This window comes from Gorilla gorilla, chromosome 5 (assembly GCF_029281585.2).
Source record: "Gorilla gorilla gorilla isolate KB3781 chromosome 5, NHGRI_mGorGor1-v2.1_pri, whole genome shotgun sequence".
Lineage (NCBI taxonomy): Eukaryota > Metazoa > Chordata > Mammalia > Primates > Hominidae > Gorilla > Gorilla gorilla.
In genome coordinates this window covers 22,974,322-22,992,397 of record NC_073229.2, presented here as the reverse complement: position 1 = coordinate 22,992,397, position 18,076 = coordinate 22,974,322, and the positions used below count along the sequence as shown (strand labels likewise).

Here is an 18,076-nt window from a genome sequence, read left to right as displayed (position 1 = left end):
TATATAAAAAGCTTACTTCTCTGTACACCTTCACTCATCCTCTTTTCCAAAAAGATTTCCCTTTATTTCTGTGTGAATATTTGTAAATTATATATTAATTATGTAATATTTATAACTTCTCCACAATTACGCCTTCATTTGTTAAGGTGTAAGGTTATATATTTCATAGATTGGCAAAAATTTCAAAACATTATAGGGACTAAGATAAGGTAGGCAATGCTTTATTTTGCCAAGTACAGGCATATGCTTAAAATACTATCACCATCACTTCATAAGAGAAATTGCATTTTAACACTCAGGAAAGTGGCAAGGAAATCATCGTAGAACAGAGGAGAGCTCTTTAAAATAAATAAATATACCTTTATAAAAATTGGTATATTGCTCTTATATTTTTTATTTTCCTGTAAAATCAACAAAAACTTGGTCATGGACCAAGACTGGTTAATACACTCAAGTTTGAGAACTACTAGCAAGAAGGACAAGAAACAGATACACGCATTCTTGTATAAAATTTAAGAAAACAAGAGGCATTTAGAATTTTAAAAAATAATAATAATAATGGAGACAGAATCTGGAAGAAAAGAAGGCTCATTATGAATCGTCTTAAATTCAGGAGGAAGTATTGCCTGCATATGTGTGTACACGACAGAAAAATCCTGGAAGAAACAGACCCAGAGGATGTTATCAAAGGGGAATGAAGACAAAATAAGGAGGCAAAGAGTCTGCAGCCAAGACTGGAGAACAACCTGCGGAATGCCTGTCTCTCACACAACTCCTCTGTCCATCCTCAGGGCCCACACACGAGTGTGCATCTGGTGAAACAGGACAAGGTGCCGCCAGGGAGAGTGGGAAAACAGAACTTCTCTGAGCACTGGTCCACACATGCATGTTTCAACTGACATTTTTAATCAGATTAAATAGACACAGGATTTGTAAGAGTTTCCTCTGGTGGGCCTGTCAAATACTTGAAATCCACCATTCTTTGCAAACTAAATGTCTCAAACGTTTTCTAAAAATTTCGTTGGGAAGCTATAGAACAGTGGTTCTCAAACATGTAAGTCTCCACATCCTTCTATGCTCCTAAAAATTATAAAATATTGCATTGTTTGCAAAGAATGATATGATGCCTGATCTCATTCACCTTCCTTCCACATCATAAATAATCACTACCTTGATTTTTGTGTTTATTATTTCCATATATTTTTTCACATCTACTTTTATGTTTATCTAGCTGGATTAAAGAAAAATTGTGTTTGTGTGCATAAAAAGAGAAATAGACAAAAACAGATGAGAAAGAATACAAGCAAGTCCATAAGAACACACATTGTCGGGCATGTTTTTGTTATTGGGTGCATTCTGAGTATCCATTTAAAAAGATATGATAGTTTAGTACCACTCGCAGTGTACTTGCTTCCCTCAAGATTGCATTAAAACCCATCCATGTTGATACAAGTACCTCTAGATCGTTTATGTTAATTGCTATAAAGTATTCAATATAAAAACAGAGCCCATTTTATCTATCCTTGCTCCTCTTGATGGGTTTTTGAGACTTTTTAAAACTTAAAGAAAAAAATGCCAAATCACATAGCATACAATTTTTGTTTTCATTGGAAACTACCAAATTACCCTCCAAAGTGGCAGTAACTATATACACTCCCAATAGAAGGCTATAAGATGGACAGTTCCTCTAGGCCTTTGGTATTGTGAGGATTATCAAATTTTGCTAATCTGCTGAGTTTGAAATCATATTTGGTTGTTTTAATTTGCATTTTCTTGTTTATTGATAAAGCTGGTCCTTGTTTATCAGCCAGTCATGTGCCTTCTCCTTACACAATAAATCATACACATAAAAGTATACGAGTATGACATGTTTAAAGAATAGTAAAAGCACACACGTGTGCTCACCACCTATATGCATTTTCAGAAAGGAGAACAGTGTTGAAAGATTGACAGAAGATTGGTAGTGATCATGTAAAAGAAAGTCTCAGGATGAAAAAAAGAATCCAGTAGGAAAATGTCTGACAACACAGCAAATATCTCCACCCAGCATGTAGAAATGTCTCATAACTTTGATTATGGAGACTTTTATTAGGCAGATGTTTTAACACAATGTAGCCAACTTCAGCACTTTTTTCCCTTATGGATTTTTCTTGTTCAAGAATTCTCATGTTTATGATATTATATTCTATCAGAGTAAAAATGACAATCTCCTATATTTTCTTCCAAAAGTTTTAAAGATTTCTTTCTCACAAATGACTTATTAATCCATCCATTTGATGGATTTAGTGTGAGGTAGAGATCCATTGTTTTCCTATAGAGATGACTGTCTCAGAACAATTAATGTAGAATCCATCACCTCCCACTTATGTGATATGAAATATCACTTATATTTCATAAGTTCTCAAATATGAAGTAGAGCTGTTGCAATGTTCTCTACCCAATTAACCTTGTGCCATTACTAAACTATCTTTACAACTACACAAGTATAAGTCTTAATACCTGGGGCTCTTTCTATAAATTTTAAGATTAGTCCCTCAATTTTTCCAAAATATCCAGTGAAAATTTTGGTTGGATTTGCGCTGGATTTGCAGATTAATTTTGGATGAATTGTCATCTTCATGATATTGTTTTCCTATCTATGAATCTACAAATATGGTAAATCTCTCCTTATGTTCTTCTATGTCTTTTAATAATATTTAATAATTTTATCCATAAATATCTCAAATATCTGATGCAAGATTTATACCTAGGTACTGAAATATTTTAGTTGATACTACAAATAAAATGTGTTATTATATTTGGTAATTGGTTCTTACTTATGGATAAAAACATTAATTTTTCTACATTGTCCTTGAATCCAACAACTTTGTTGAATTGTCTTGTAAGTTCTAACAGTTGATCTGTATATTCTTTTTCTAGGTAAACCATCAAATCCTCTACAAATAAAGCAGTTTTATCTATGTTTTCCAGTGCTTATGCCTTCTATTTCTCTTTCTGGCTTACTGCATAAGCTAGAATTTACCACATAATGATGAACAGTGATAGCAAGGAATCCTGAATTGTGGCTAATTTGGATAGAAATATTTAGAATGATTCACCATTAATTATGTTTGCTGTAAGAGCTTCATGGATTTCATTTATAAAGTCAAGGAGGTTTCCCTCTATTTCTAATTTGCTAAAAGTTTTTATCATGAGTCATTAATGTCATCAAATGCTTTTTTAATGTCATGAGACATTAAATGCAATCATTTTTCTACATCTATTAAGATGATCACATGCTTTTTCTCCTTATATCAGTTAATACAGTACAATGTAATGTATATGCAATAATAATGTGGTAGGACACAATAAATCAATGAATTGAATTTTCAAATATTTCATTTAATAATTCTATATCTGTTCATTAAAAACGAATAATCTATGTTCATAATGATGAAACTTCAAAAGTTTTCTTTCTTATCTAGTTGGGATATTAACATGTCTAACCTCATAAAATGAGCTTGACAGGACTCTCTTTTCTATGTTCTGAAACATTGTACAAGTAATTCATGATTTGGTAAAAACTTGTATAAAATCATCTGAGGCTGATGGAGGAAAGGCTATTAATTTTAGAGTTAATTGCTTTCAGTTTTCTATTACATGTAATGAATGCTCTTATCTTTAATTTATCCTGCACTCTTTTTTTATATTAATAGTTGTCTTCCCCACGAAAGCAGGGACCATCTCATGACTGTCTGATATCTTCTTACAGTCTTGAATCCCAGTACATATTCAGCCAATGTTTTTGACTGACTGACGGATCCCAGTGTTTTCCTTCAGTCTTTTCCCTTAGCCTTTTATTTGGAAATTTTCAAACGTATGCACGAATAGAAAGGATGATGATTGCCACTGCACTCCAGCCTGGGCGACAAAGCAAGACTCCGTCTCAAAAAAAAAAAAAAAAAAAAAGAAAGGATGATGATTTCTCTGCATCCAACACCCAGTTTCAATAATTAACAATTATTAATCCTCTTACATCCATCTCCAAATGCCTAATCCACCTTCCCACATTGTTTTGAAGAACATCGCAGACATCAGATCGTTTTGCCCTTAGGTATTTCAATATGTATCTCTAAAAGAAAATGACTTCATAAAAATACAATACCATTTATCACACCTAAAAAATAAAAACAAAAAAGAACTGAATTTCAAATATTCAGTTAGTCAGTGCTCAGATTTCCAGTGGTCTCAAATGTCATGGTTTTTTTTTTTTCTTTAAAAATAGGATCTACACATTGTGACTGATTGATCTTTCTTTTAATCTACGGGTATCATTTTCATCCCCTTTTATTTTTCTTGCAATCATTTGAAGAAATTGGGTCCTTTATCCCATAGAGCAGCGCTTCTCAAGCCATAGCAAAGGAATAGTTTTAGATTTCCCAAGGATCACAAACTGATACATGGGCCTACTGCTACTGCATAGACTGGGCACACTCAACGCACCAAGAGTATTTAAGGACACTTGAACCCATCCACACACACTGTTCAACAAAAGAAGTCCACTAATAACGTGCTTGAATACAATGGCGTAAACATTTCTAAACCCTTAGCATTGGTTAAACATTTCCTAGTACTTACTCTTGAGTCCTCTATTTATTTCATTCTGCAGATCACACCTCCAGTAGACCTGCTACACAATTTCCCACAGCCTGAATATGTCCTACAAATATGGTAGTTGGGTCTAGAGAATTAATCAGACTCAAGTCCAACATTTTGGGGGAGACTCTGTAGTTGGTATTGTATCCTTCCTTCAGGAGACACGTTAAGTGTGGTTGTCCCTTTATATTAATGTCTAATCCACCTTTCCACATTATGTTGAAGATTTAGTGTGAGGTAGAGATCCACTGTTTTCCTAGACAGATGACGTCAGTAATCACTGATGAACAGTGATACTGGTACTTTGAGCCGAAGTCTCTCCTGTAAATTTGATTGTGGAAGTTTGTTCTCTGAGAGACCCCTAAGGAAGTTCTCCTTTTCTCTCAAGTACTGCTGTGTCCCTATACTACCTGTTTCTGATACAGTGCAGAACTTCTAGCTGTTCATTGTGACTTCCCATGCATTTGTGAAGATTTAGGGAGAACTTGTCACCTAGTTGTGTTGTAGATGTTGTCTGCGGTATTTGGTTTTGCTATTATTCTAGTTGCTCTCTCAATTTGGTAAGATTTGGGGATATTCAAAGACTATACACCCACCTCCCTTCCACATTTTTTGTAATAAAGTCATTTTTAGCATCATAAATTGAACACTTAATTTGATGATTTCCATTTTCAATTTTTAAAATAAACATATCTAAAGCGAAAGGTACGACAAATACCCTTTTAGCTAACATCATCAGTTTTGTTTTTCTAATGTTTACAGTGATCCTACGGCTTAGGTGGGGAATACCAAGTTTCTCCATAATGAAGTGACTATGGTTCCCCACATTTGAGCAGTTCAAAGTATTTTCATTGCTGGTCAGTGATAAGTCATTTGTAATTTATTGCTAATATTTCTTTTTAACCCATGAATCTATACTTGTATATTTTTAAATTTCTGAGAATATGGAACATTTTTATTATACTTTCTTATTGCTTTCTAGATAAACTACATTGAAGTCAGGCAGGCAAAGTTCTATTTATGTTGTTGATTCTTTGACATTTGTTTAGACTTTGACTGTCAATTAGTAATGCATAAGTAATTTTTAGAAATCCATATGACTATACACTTCTGACATTTGCATATAAAACTCCATGTGTGTGCATGGGTCTGCATGTGTGTTTATACACATATACATATATAATTGTGTATGTGTGTGTATATATGTTTATGGCTACCAAATTTTAAAAATAAATATAAATCAAGCTTGTCAACCACCTTTTCAGATTGTCTGTATCTTTACACATTTTAACTTCGTAACCCATTGGTTTCTGACTGAGGTCACTTAAAATCTTCTAACATGGTTATAAATTTGTCAAACTTAACTTTTATTCTTCAGTTTTGCTTTATGTACTAAGCCTATGATGTTGAATACATAAAAATTCTTAATTCATAAAGTTTCCTGATTGAGGAACTACCCCTCTTTGTTACTGCTTGTCACTTTTTTCATAAATTCTATTTTACATAATATTAATATTGCTGTACCAACTTTCTTTTGATAATTATTTGCTTGATATCTCTTTTTCCTGCCCCTTATTTTCACCCTTTGGTGTGGTTTTGTTTCAGGTTTCTCTAACTGAAAAATATCCAATCTGATAATGTGTGTCTTTAGTAAGTTTAACCCATTTAAATTCATGAATACTGATGTATTTGGACTTATATCTACATCCTTAATTTGGGGTTTCTATTTACCATACTTTTTTTTCATTCCTTTTTCTTGTCTGTCAAGTTGAGATCATGCTCTACATTCCTCCTTTTCTACTCCAACTGTTTGCAATGTATACATTGTACTGCAATCTAATTTTTTTCCAACAAAGTCTGAAGTTACTCAGTAATTTTATCCTATCCCCAAATATGACAAGAGCCTTAGTAGACTTTCAATATCTATTGATTACTCCCCTCAATTACTCTTCACTAGTTTTCATTTTACTATTTTTCAAAATACAAAAGATTTTTTTCCACAATTAATAGCTAAGTGTATAGATTACTGTGACTCATCCATTTCTATACTTATCATTGTTTTTTTACCCTGCACCTCTGTATTTACTTTTCTTCTTGCTGAAATACACGTTATAGTGATGAAAGTAATAATTACAAAGATTAAACAACAAAAATACCTTAAAAGATAATAATAAAATGTTTAAAATTGTCTCTGTAACATTATTACAACTCTAAAAATCCTATTCATAGGGGAATAAACTGAAAGACGAAAAAACATTTTGTTGAGAGTTAAGATTAGGTCAGAGTTAGTACCAACACTTTAGTTGAGGTTAGGAATTCAGAAAACACCACTATCTTCTGACTCCACTCTCCATAGCATTCTTGGAACCAAAACTCCCCTTTGGGTCATAAGCAGGTCCCACGTAGAAAGGAGTGTCATGAAAAAAAGCAGAATACAGAAAAACAGGCAATGAATTCAGAAGAGCTGAGTTCCAGTTTTAGGCATGCTACTAACTGCTTCAGCAACTTTGGGTAAGTCACTAAACCTTTTGGGACCTCATTCCTCATGGCTGAAGTCAAAATGATCTACCTTGCGAGGTTTTTATTAAGAGGAGTAAACGAAGCAATGAACACAGATGCACCTTATATAAGATTAGATACATACATACACGTGAGCATAATTTTTTAACTATACGCAGAATATACAGTAGCATTATCAGTTTAGATTAGTAATTTGTACTAACTACCAAATTGGACTGGACCCAAAACAAATACGAAACAAGGTGAAGGCTAATTTCCTATCCACTTCCTATTTCCCATCTTCTGTGGCAGCCTTGATTTTCCCTCCATTAAAATGCTAGAAGTGCCTGGCAGCCTTCATTGCCTCTTTCATGGCATGCAGACTTACAAATCAGTGCACACAGTCCTTTCTTATTTCTTTAATGAGGTAAGCTGGGCTGAGCACCTGTCTGCTACTGTGACCTGGACGTCATATTACTGGCATCACAGCTCCTCTTGCACATTAATTTGAAATGACATTCTATCACTTGGTCATATTTCCAAGATTTTGACCTGTCTTTATTCATCTCATATTAGTTCCCTAATAAATCTATATCCTTATTAATCATTATTTTTCGTAACTTGGAAAATAGTCAGCTATTCCAAGTAGTGAGAATGCTCATTTAAGATCCCCTGAGATCCAGCATGGATGGCCTTTTTGTGTAAGGCTAAGCTATTACTGTATTATCACAGAGTCGCAAAAGAACAGCACATCCAGAGGTAAACAGAAAGAAAAAGGAGAGAAGGGGAGGGCAGTCCTGTTCAGTTATCTCCTGCTATATGACTTATAGAATACAACAAAACAATGGTTACCTATTGGCCTAAGGATGCTATACTATTTGTTTTCATATTAATAACTCATTTAGCTTACGTTGGCAGGAGAGAGTTTTGTGACAATAATAATTCCTCCTGTTCCAATGAACATGTCTGGAAGGGACATTGCTAAGGAAGTAAAATGAAATACACCCTGTGCTTAGTTTAACGCATTTGTTTCTTATATAAAAACAGAGATGGTTTTTAAAACATGAGTGAGGGACAAGTGGTATGGCAAGTTTTAGGAAATGGAATCAAGCTTTTAGGGATTTCAGAATTTGCAAAAAAAAAAAAAAACAACAAAGATGCATACAACATATTAGGATAACATCTAACAGATGCACACAACATATTAGGATAACATCTAACAGACGCAAGGAGTTGGGAAAAGGCTCCATGCATCATCCTAACACATGCTTCAAGAATAGCAGCAATTAAGACATCCCACAGCAATTAAGACATCTCACAGCAACATGCAAAGCCAGGGAGGGTGACGAAAGTGCCTGGGGACAAGACACAGTTTACAGCCCAAGCCAATAAATCATCAGGCCCCTAAGGTACCTAAGAAATTCATTTCTCTCTAACAGCAAGAAAATATAATTTACTTCTCCTAACAGAATTAAGAATGACCTGACCACAGGTTTCCATGTTGCACCTTCAGCCATCCTGGATTAAAGGTGAATTTGAGCCACAGACTATTCTCCATTCATAAGAAGTAACCCAGAGAAAGGCGGGTCAGTATTGAGAGAAAGGATAAGGACAGACAACTGGAAACTAAGGCTTACCAATTTCTGTAGTTACTAACACAACAAAGCAGTCAAAAAGTACTGAGGCACACCTATACACAAGATGTCATTAAGTATGGATGATTCACTAAGGCAAAATAAGGCAAGCAAGGATGTCTATGCTGGTCTCATCGAGCTAAATGTTAGTGACCTCAACATAAAACGTCTATGACATCCTTCAGCGATGAGAAACATCTCAAGACTCACCTCATGCTTGGAGAAGAGCCGCACGGCCTCCAGCTGGTGGAAAATAGGGTAGTGTTGGGAGTCAATCTGGTCACGCCTGTAGACATCACCCACCACCAGGAAGGCATCCAGTCCCGCGTGCAGCAAGTCCCACTGGTGTGCAGACGTGTGCGCTCTCAGCATGTGAGTCCGATTCAGGTAATAGTTGTCCCCCTTCTTCCTGCTGGGGTGATCAGCTGGGATGAGCAGGCTGTCAAAGTTCTGCCAGGTCGTGACCACTGGAGAAAGGTTGTCGTAGACCGAGAACAACGGGGTCCCAAAGCGGCCCACATACTGCTTGTAGAAGTGCTCCTTCACCCTCTCCTTGATCAGCCACAGAGGGTGATGCTGCTGGTTGTGCAGGTTCCTGCCAACTCTGGTGAGGACCTTCCGGGTGAGGTTGCTGTGGTCGTCCTGAGGGTAGGATTTGCCCAGCAGCTCCACCATACTGCCTGGAGCTCTTTGGGTGGCACACTCTGCTGCAGGAGGCCTCGATCCCCAGGCCTGGTGCTGATGGCCTCTGGAGATGTGACTGGCCTTACTCATCACGTAGACATATGCTTGGGCACCTCTCCTGAGAGCTGAGCCCACCATTGTAGAAACTTCTCACAGGTTCTGGAAAGAGCACACAGGCAAAGCACAAGTCAGGTGTCACTCTGTGGAAAGCAAGTGTGTTCTTTGCATCTCCCACCAGCTCCCTCTTGTCCTACTGGCATGTTTCCCCCACTATGACCTCCACACAGCTGAAAGAGCCAATTAAAGAAATCTGACAGACATGTGATACTTAATACACTAAATGAAAAGATTCTTGGAAGTCACTTTTATATCCCTAATCTCTAGTTGTCCTTCCTTTGTCATTCAGATCCTTGGCTTTGTAGAAAACCTCATTTATTATGTTATCACGTCCTGAACTCGTGATGTGGAAAAAAACTGTAAATATGACAACCTTTACATTATAGAACCAAAAAACTTCAGAGAGATCCACTAAAATACAGAACTTAATTGGACCCTATTAAGGTTCCCACTAATAAAGGAAGCAAATGATTAGACAGAGGCTTCTGAAGGAGAGTGGAAGAGAAGAGATTTAAGAGCCATCCTTCACATTTCTGCCGACCATCCTCATAACTACAGAGTTCTCTTTATCTTTGACATAGCATAACTTCTGGATTACTTCACTAGATCACAAAGTGACATTACTAATTTTTTAAAAAAGTTTTAAACAAAATACACCGCTTTAGATTGTGGTTAACTTTAATATTTTAAAAATAAAATAGAAAATCTCAGGAAATATTGTACAAAGTGATAGACTATATCAATGGACAGCTGTAAATGCAAATATTCTCACATCTGGTCATGTCACTTAAACTTAATACCTTTGTGGCATCCTCTCAATTACACCTTTGGCAAAAGGGCAAATTTCTACTACACACCCACAATTAACCAGAAACAGGACTAAACTTGTTGGGGAAGAGTGACAGAGCAGCCAGAAGGCAGAGCACTGACCTAGATTTTTAAGTAAATAAAATGCCTAGAATTTAATAAAATCACCAAACTTTACAGCTGAAAGTCACCTCAGCTGTCATCTAGTATAGGCAGTTCAAGTCATGGATGAGGTGAGAAGGACCTAAGTATAACTGGCAAAACTCTAAGGTATTGGAAGAGTTCAATAAGACAACCGCAAAGGGCTGTGAACCACTCACACAGTGTCTTCTTCCCACTCCCACAGAAGCCAGTTTTAAACTCACTCAGGGATCCCAATAAGGAGAGTCTTGAGATGTCACATCCCATTGTTCACAAATAATTTACATTCACAAACTTAAATTATAAAAATCCATCTTCTAAAATGTGGAATTCTTCCCTACCGGGCTATTTTAAAGCATACAACTATGTGGCTGTTTTACTTCAAGGGCCGTGCAATCATACCAAGAAAATATATAACTTCATGATATGAAGCTGCATTAGCAGAGAATTATATTGTTCCAAGTCACTATCAAAAGCACAGTCTGTCCCTGGACAACACAATCCACCTGACTCCAAATTGGAACTGAGGAAATCTAGCTGCAAGTTGAATGGCTGTGCTTGTGTGTGATTGCTTCTTAGAAGCTGTGCACAGCACCTTTGTCTGAGACTGTCATCATGGGAGACATTTTCAAAGATACCCAGGAACTCTCTGGTTTTATTCACTTATGGCGTTATTTTGTCAGAGTTGTTTCAAAAGGGCTTTTGGCTGAGCTTCAACTGAAATGTCTTCCCATCTAGTGTTCAGTGACTTGTCACTGCAGTGGATATGAATTTTAAACATGCATATGCCGCCTTACACATCTTAGCACAAAATCAAACTGTTAGGTTATTAGCTACCTAGCTCAGCACCCTTGCCAAAACACAAGAAAGGCTTTCTTCCTCCCAAAGGCATATGTGTTAGACAAAGTTCAGAATTGTTCTGGGAAAGGTGCTTCTGATCCAGTTATTTGTGGGCTGCTGTCGATGCTTTTCCTTCCCAGTTTCCAGCTCTTCACACATCCAAACACACACTTGGGTTCCATTCCCAGGGATGTGCCCCAGCCTCGTGTCCCTTCCTTGCTCTCCTCACGCAATCCCCAGCTTGCCGATGAAAGTTTAAGGTTCTTGCCCTCATTTTCAGGCCTTCTATCTATCTGCTCAGCCCTGCTTACATTCTCCACTGTCATTCACCCCACACAGAAAAGTATCTGTCCTTTCTGTTACTATCTCAAACAGAGAGAGATGGATGACTAAGAGAGCCTTCCCACTTCCATCTGAGAAGTGACTTCCTTTCCTTCCACCTCTATCGAATTTCTCTATAAGAAATATATCATCTGGAAATACATAAGAGACCCAGGAGGATAAGACCAACGACATTCATACTTCTATTAATACATTGTTCTTCCATTTCATCCCTTCAACAGTTCTGTGATGTAGGTATTGTTCGTACCACTTTACCAACAAAGAATATAAAGCTCAAAAAGATCACGTAACTAGCATAAACTCATATGCCTAGCTAGCCATGAGACAGTTCAGAATTCTTGGCAATTCAAATATAGCTGACCCTCAAACAACATGGATTGAACTGTGCAGATCCACTTACATGCAGATTCTTTTCAGTAACAGTTACACTGAGTGTGCCTGCCCTTCCTGCCTCCCCTATCTCTTCTACCTCTGCCACCCCTGAGAAGGCAAGACCAACCCCTCCTCTTCCTCCTCAGCCTACTCAACATGAAGATAAGAATAAAGATCTTTAGGATGATCTACTTCCACTTAATAAATAGTAAATACATTTTCTTTCCTCATGATTTTCTTAATAACATTTTCTTTTCTCTAGTTTATTGTAATACAGTATATAATGCCTATAACATACAAAATATGTGTTAATCAATTGTTTATGTTATCAGTAAAGCCTCCAGTTAACAATTAATAGTTAAGTTAGGGGAAGTCAAAAGGTATACAGGAATTTTCAACTGACTGAGGGAGGGTAATCAGTGCCCCCAAAGTCCTCACGTTGTCCAGGGGTCAAGTGCATTTCTCAGTAGGGTGTGGTGGCTCACGCCTATGATCCTAACACTCTGGAAGGCCAAGGTGAAAGGATCACTTGGGCCCAGGAGTTTGAGAGCAGCCTGGGCAACATGACAAGACCCTATCTCTACAAAAAAAAAAAAAAAAAATTATTTAATAAATTAGCCGGGTATGGTGGCACACACCTGCAGTCCCAGCTACTGGGGAGCTAAGGCAGGAGGACTGCATGAACCCAGGAGTTCAGGCTTCAGTAAGCCAGGATTGCACCACTGCACCCCAGCTTGGGTGACAGAGTGAGACTCTGCCTCACTAAAAAAAAAAAAAAAAAAAAAAAAAAAAAGTATACTTCTCAATCAAAGGTCCAAGATTGTTAAGTTCAAATGGTATCTCTGCAAGGACCTCCCTTAACTTCTATTTTATCTAATTGAGATTATACATCAATGTGTTTTTAAATACATAAATAAATGCATGAATAAGTAAATCCAATAAAACACATTAGCTTAGATAGTAAAAATGAAATCAGTATTTACAGACCCAAGGGCCAAATCTGCCCACAGTAGTCTGTTTGGGGGTTTTTTTGGCTTTGGCTTTTTTTTGTTTCTGAGACAGGGTCTCACTCTGTCACCCAGGCTGGAGTGCAGTGGGATGATCATGGCTTACTGGAGCATCAACCTCCCAGACTCAAGTGATCCTCCTGTCTCAGGCTCCAGTGGCTCCCTGCCCCAGAGATAGCTAGGACTACAGGTGCAAGCCACTACGCCCGGCTAGCTTTTGTATTTTTTGTAGAGATGAGGTTTCACCACATTGCCCAGGCTGGTCTCAAACTCCTGCCTCAAGTGAGCTGCCCACCTCAGCCTCCCAAAGTGCTGGGATTACAGGCTTAAGCCATCGTGCCTTGCCTATAGTCTGTTTTTACAAATAAAGTTTGTTGGAAGACAGCAACAGCCATTTCTTGATTTATCATTTGCCGTGGCTTTCTTGCTATCAAGGTAAGATTGAATAGGTGCTATAGAGATTGTGTTGCTCACAAAGCCTAAATACTCACTCTCTGGTCTGTTATAGAAAGAGTTTGCTGAGCCCTGTTTTAGCTTAACCTACTGAAAAATTTTTCTACACTACTAATAAAATCTTCCTAGTCACAAATATATGTAGATTATAAAGTCACAAAAAAGGAGCAAGAATACAAATGTGGACGTGAAGTATGTTAGCACTGGTACAAAAGAAACAATCAGACCAACTATAAGAAGAGAAAATACAATATAATGGGCAATAGGCCAGACTTCGCAGAGATACCAATGTTGGTTTGATCCTAGGTTGATCTCTTAGGTGCCATGTATCATCCTTAGAAACGTTATTGGGCCCTTCTGGCCCTCAAGGTTCTCATCTGTAAAACAGAGAAAAATAATACCTATCTCATAATGAAAAGATTATACTAGATCATGTTCATCAGCTAATTAACTCATTGCCCAGTGTGTAACAGATAAGATGAGCTGAATTCAGGGTTAAACGTGACCCAGAGATTTCTAGACATTGGGTAACGGATGAACTAATAAAGTCATTCACTGATACAGAGAACTCAGAATGGATTTTTGTTGTTTGTTCAGATCATCTTTTGTAGAGGGAAACAGATTTGGACAATGGAAGTTCAGTATGAATGAGATAGCCACATTACAATTTCTGTAAGGCAATTCGAGTTATATTATAGTTTGGAAATGAGGTAAGACATTAGTCCTGGAAATGTAGACCTTGGAGGTAATTTGCATAGACGTAAGAGTTAATATCACAAGCGTATATAAGAATCCATGGGAGGCTAAGAGCAAGATAGAAGTGGGCAAAAGATAGAAGAATACTTGGAACTTATCATATTTAAGGGAAGGGGATGTAAGGAGTAAGACAGAGGGGATGTAAAGGGTGCCACAGCACAGAAGTCAGGGGAAAAGACATCTAGAAGGAAACGGGCCTGTTTCCTGAACCCAAATACCACTCAATGTGCAATGTTTAGCATGCCGTATTATTACTACCTGCTGTTGTCTGTATTCCTACTAGCCTGTGTGGTTCTTGAGAGGAGAACACACAAACACATATATATACACATACTCTTTCTCTCCTCTCTCTCTTATATTTATCATCGTATGCCCATAATCTAGCACTACATGTGATGCTGGGTGGAAGACGCAGGAAGAAGAGAAATAGGAAGAAAAAGAAAAGAATGGAAGGAAATTGGTCAGCAAGGTCAAACAAAACAAAGAAGGCTGTCTCTTTGGTAGGGGCAGTAAAGAACTATTTAAAAACTCAATAGAGTGAAGAGACAACTCACAGAATGGGAAAAAGTATTTACAAGCCATGTATCTGGGAAAAAGCTAATGTCCAAAATACATAAGGAACTCACGCAACTCAACAGCAAGAAAGCAAATAACTTAAAAATGGGCAAAGGGGCTGGGCGAGGTGGCTCATGCCTGTAATCCCAGCACTTTGGGAGGCCGAGGCGGGTGGAGCATGAGGGCAGGAGAACGAGACCATCCTGGCTAACACGGTGAAACCCCATCTCTACTAAAAATATAAAAAATTAGCCAAGCATGGTGGCGGGCACCTGCAGTCCCAGCTACTTGGGAGGCTGAGGCAGGAGAATGGTGTGAACCCAGGAGGCAGAGCTTGCAGTGGGCCGAGATCGCGCCACTGCACTCCAGCCTGGGCGACAGAGTGAGACTCCATGTCAAAAAAAAAAAAAAAAAGAAAGAAAGAAAAATGGGCAAAGGATCTGAATAAAGATTTCTGAACAGAAGACATATAAATGGCCAATAGGTATGTGAAAAAAAATCCTCAAAATCACTAGTCATCAGAGAAATGCAAATCAAAAGCACAATGAGATAGATACACTTTACACCTGTTAGAATCGCTATTAGCAAAAAGAAAAGGTAAGTGTTGGTGAGGATGTGGAGAAAAAGGAACCATTGTACACTGTTGGTGGGAATTTAGAGGAGTATAACCATTATGGGAAATAGTATGGAGGTTCAAAAAAATTTAAAAATAGAACTATTAATATATGATCCAGCAATCCCACTTCTGTGTATATAACACAGGAAATGAAATCAGCATGTCAAAGAGACATCTGCACCCCCTTGTTTACTGCAGCATTATTCACAATGGCCAAGATATGGGATCCACCTAAATGTCCATCAACAGATGAGTGCATAAAGAAAATGTGATGTATGTATACAATAGAATATTATTCAGCCTTTAGACAGAAGTAAATCCTGTGATTTGTGACAAGGATGAACTAGGAGAACTCTCGCTCTCTCTCTCTCTGAATCTTACTTTCTCTATATTTCTCAACGTGAAAATAACATATACCTTGCATTGGTAATAAGAGTATTAAACAACAATGAAGGTAAAAAACAGCACAGTATCTTGAAGGAATATAACAGGTACTCAATAAATGGCAGCAATTATCATTATTATTATTATTTCTATCATTACTATTGGAATACAGCTGCCTGGAATGTCCAAACAGTGTGCATGGTGGTCAAGTCCACTTCTCTAGAAGACTGCTCTAAGAAGTAACATTTCGAAAGGTATCTGAAGCATCTGTTACATGGTCATGGATCACATTTGGATTATTTTGCTTGTTTTTCATTTTGGACACATTCAGAATGCTGTAAGCATTCTTTATCACTATAAAGTGGCACAATGACAACAACTAGTAAAATACTGAATAAATGTTTGTTGTTAGAATGAATGAGTTTTACAATGGTTTCAACAGTCCTTTCAACCTCCCTCATTCTTCTGTGTAAAGAAAACATTGAGTAGTACACAAACTGTACTGGACTGATCATTTCCCTAAAGCATAATTAGCTGAAGGGAAATAGCCAATGGTGAGCAAGCATAACCCATATATGGTCACCACTATACAAAAGTGTTCAAGCACAATCCATAACCACCAGATGCAATACTCACACAATTTCTACCAAGAAAAAATGAAGCTTGCTTCAGTCAACACGGTTATACATTTTATTCTACTAAATAATGGTGGGAAAATGGCCAACTTCCATTAACTTTTACTGATACAAAGCCAAGTCAAGAGAATGTTTTGCTCCTGCTGACTAGTATGAACAAAAAGAGAAGGGCTATAAGCAGGCAGTTTCCTGTATTACTCGTGAGGGTGTTATTGACGCAACCTTTCTAGAAAGCAATTCAGCACTATCAAGAGACTTAAAACTGTTCATACCCTTTGACAGGGTAATTACCCTTCTAGGAATTTACCACAAGGAAATAATGTAAATGAAGACAGAAGTTAAACACAAAGAAGTTTCATTACAGTATTATTTATAACAGAAAAAAAATTATACACCACATAAATGTCCCACAACAAGGGAATGATTAAGCAAATTATGGGAGACCATACAATAAAATATTATGCAGTCATTAAATATAATGGTTGCAAAGAGTTTTAATGATATAACTACATAAAGTGATAAACAGGATATAAAATTGTATGTTCGATATGATCTTAACTCTATAAATATATACCTACCTATAAACACATGCATATCATATTTAGAAACCACGAGAAGAACTAGCGAAAAGATTTCATAGCAATTTATCCCTGGTGCTTATTTTCTATTTTATGTATTTATATTTCCAAATATTCTAAATAGACATTCATTATATTTTAAATTAAACTTTAAAACCATTGTCCTATCTCGCCAAGTTTCAACTGTGCTTAGTTTCTGTGGCTCCTTTGGTTCAGGTAATATAAGCATTCTCTAGCCTGATCTTGTCTGTTTCACTAAAAATGTCTTGAATACTGACATCAATTTTTCTAAATTCAGAACATTCTCCTTCTACTAACATAACATCATAAATTTTAAACTGTACCAGCTCAGCTCCTGATCCTGGTTGTCCTATCCAGACCTTCTTTCTGAGAGGGAGGATAAAATTTTTTAAAGTTCATGTGCAAATGAAATCAATTATCAGGGACAAGGTCACACATTATCTAGATATCTACCTTGGAGAATCCTTGGGGGTTATTCTTACAGGGACTTTGTGTAATACGCAAATAATAAGATCACCAGGAAGCCAGCTTGGATGCATAGAAGAATAGAATATGCTGGGTCTACAAATTCTGGAACTAACTCCGCACCGGGCAAACCTATCTCCCACTAGCTTTGTTGAAATCAATATAAATAAGCTGGATGTTTAAAATGGAAATACATTTTTCATGCCAAATGACCCAGGCAGTAATTACTGTAGACATGTGTACCTCTCCCACTAGAAAATAAGACTTTGAGGGCAGGAGCCATTCATTTGATTGTTTCTATAAGATGGTCAGGCACAGGAAGTAAGTGCCCAAAGAAACTGCTTCTTCCATGAATGAATGAATGAAAAAAATGAACGAATGGCTCTCATATCACACTGCTACAATTGTTTCTAGTGAGCTCAAGAAAAAACAAGTTGCATAGTACCATTCAACCAATATAAGGACAAATGAACAGTGCATTTTGAAATCATTAATTTGAAGTAACATGAAATGCCTGGGAGAAAATGTTAATATA

General features: G+C 37.1%; 1 protein-coding gene across 5 annotated transcripts in view; it reads right to left on the bottom strand.

Moving 5' to 3' along the window:
* The window catches only part of FARS2 (phenylalanyl-tRNA synthetase 2, mitochondrial), a 511,717-nt gene that overhangs the window by 394,193 nt on the left and 99,448 nt on the right, over positions 1 to 18,076 (bottom strand). For 4 of the 5 annotated variants that reach the window (XM_055391452.2, XM_055391451.2, XM_004043229.5 and 1 more), the window contains exon 2: positions 8,979 to 9,611. The exons of the other annotated variant lie outside the window; for it this stretch is intronic. In XM_055391452.2, the coding sequence (XP_055247427.1) occupies positions 8,979 to 9,590 (612 nt within the window). In that variant the 5' untranslated portion in view covers positions 9,591 to 9,611. The remainder of the gene's footprint in view (positions 1 to 8,978; positions 9,612 to 18,076) is intronic. 5 annotated transcript variants of the gene reach the window in all.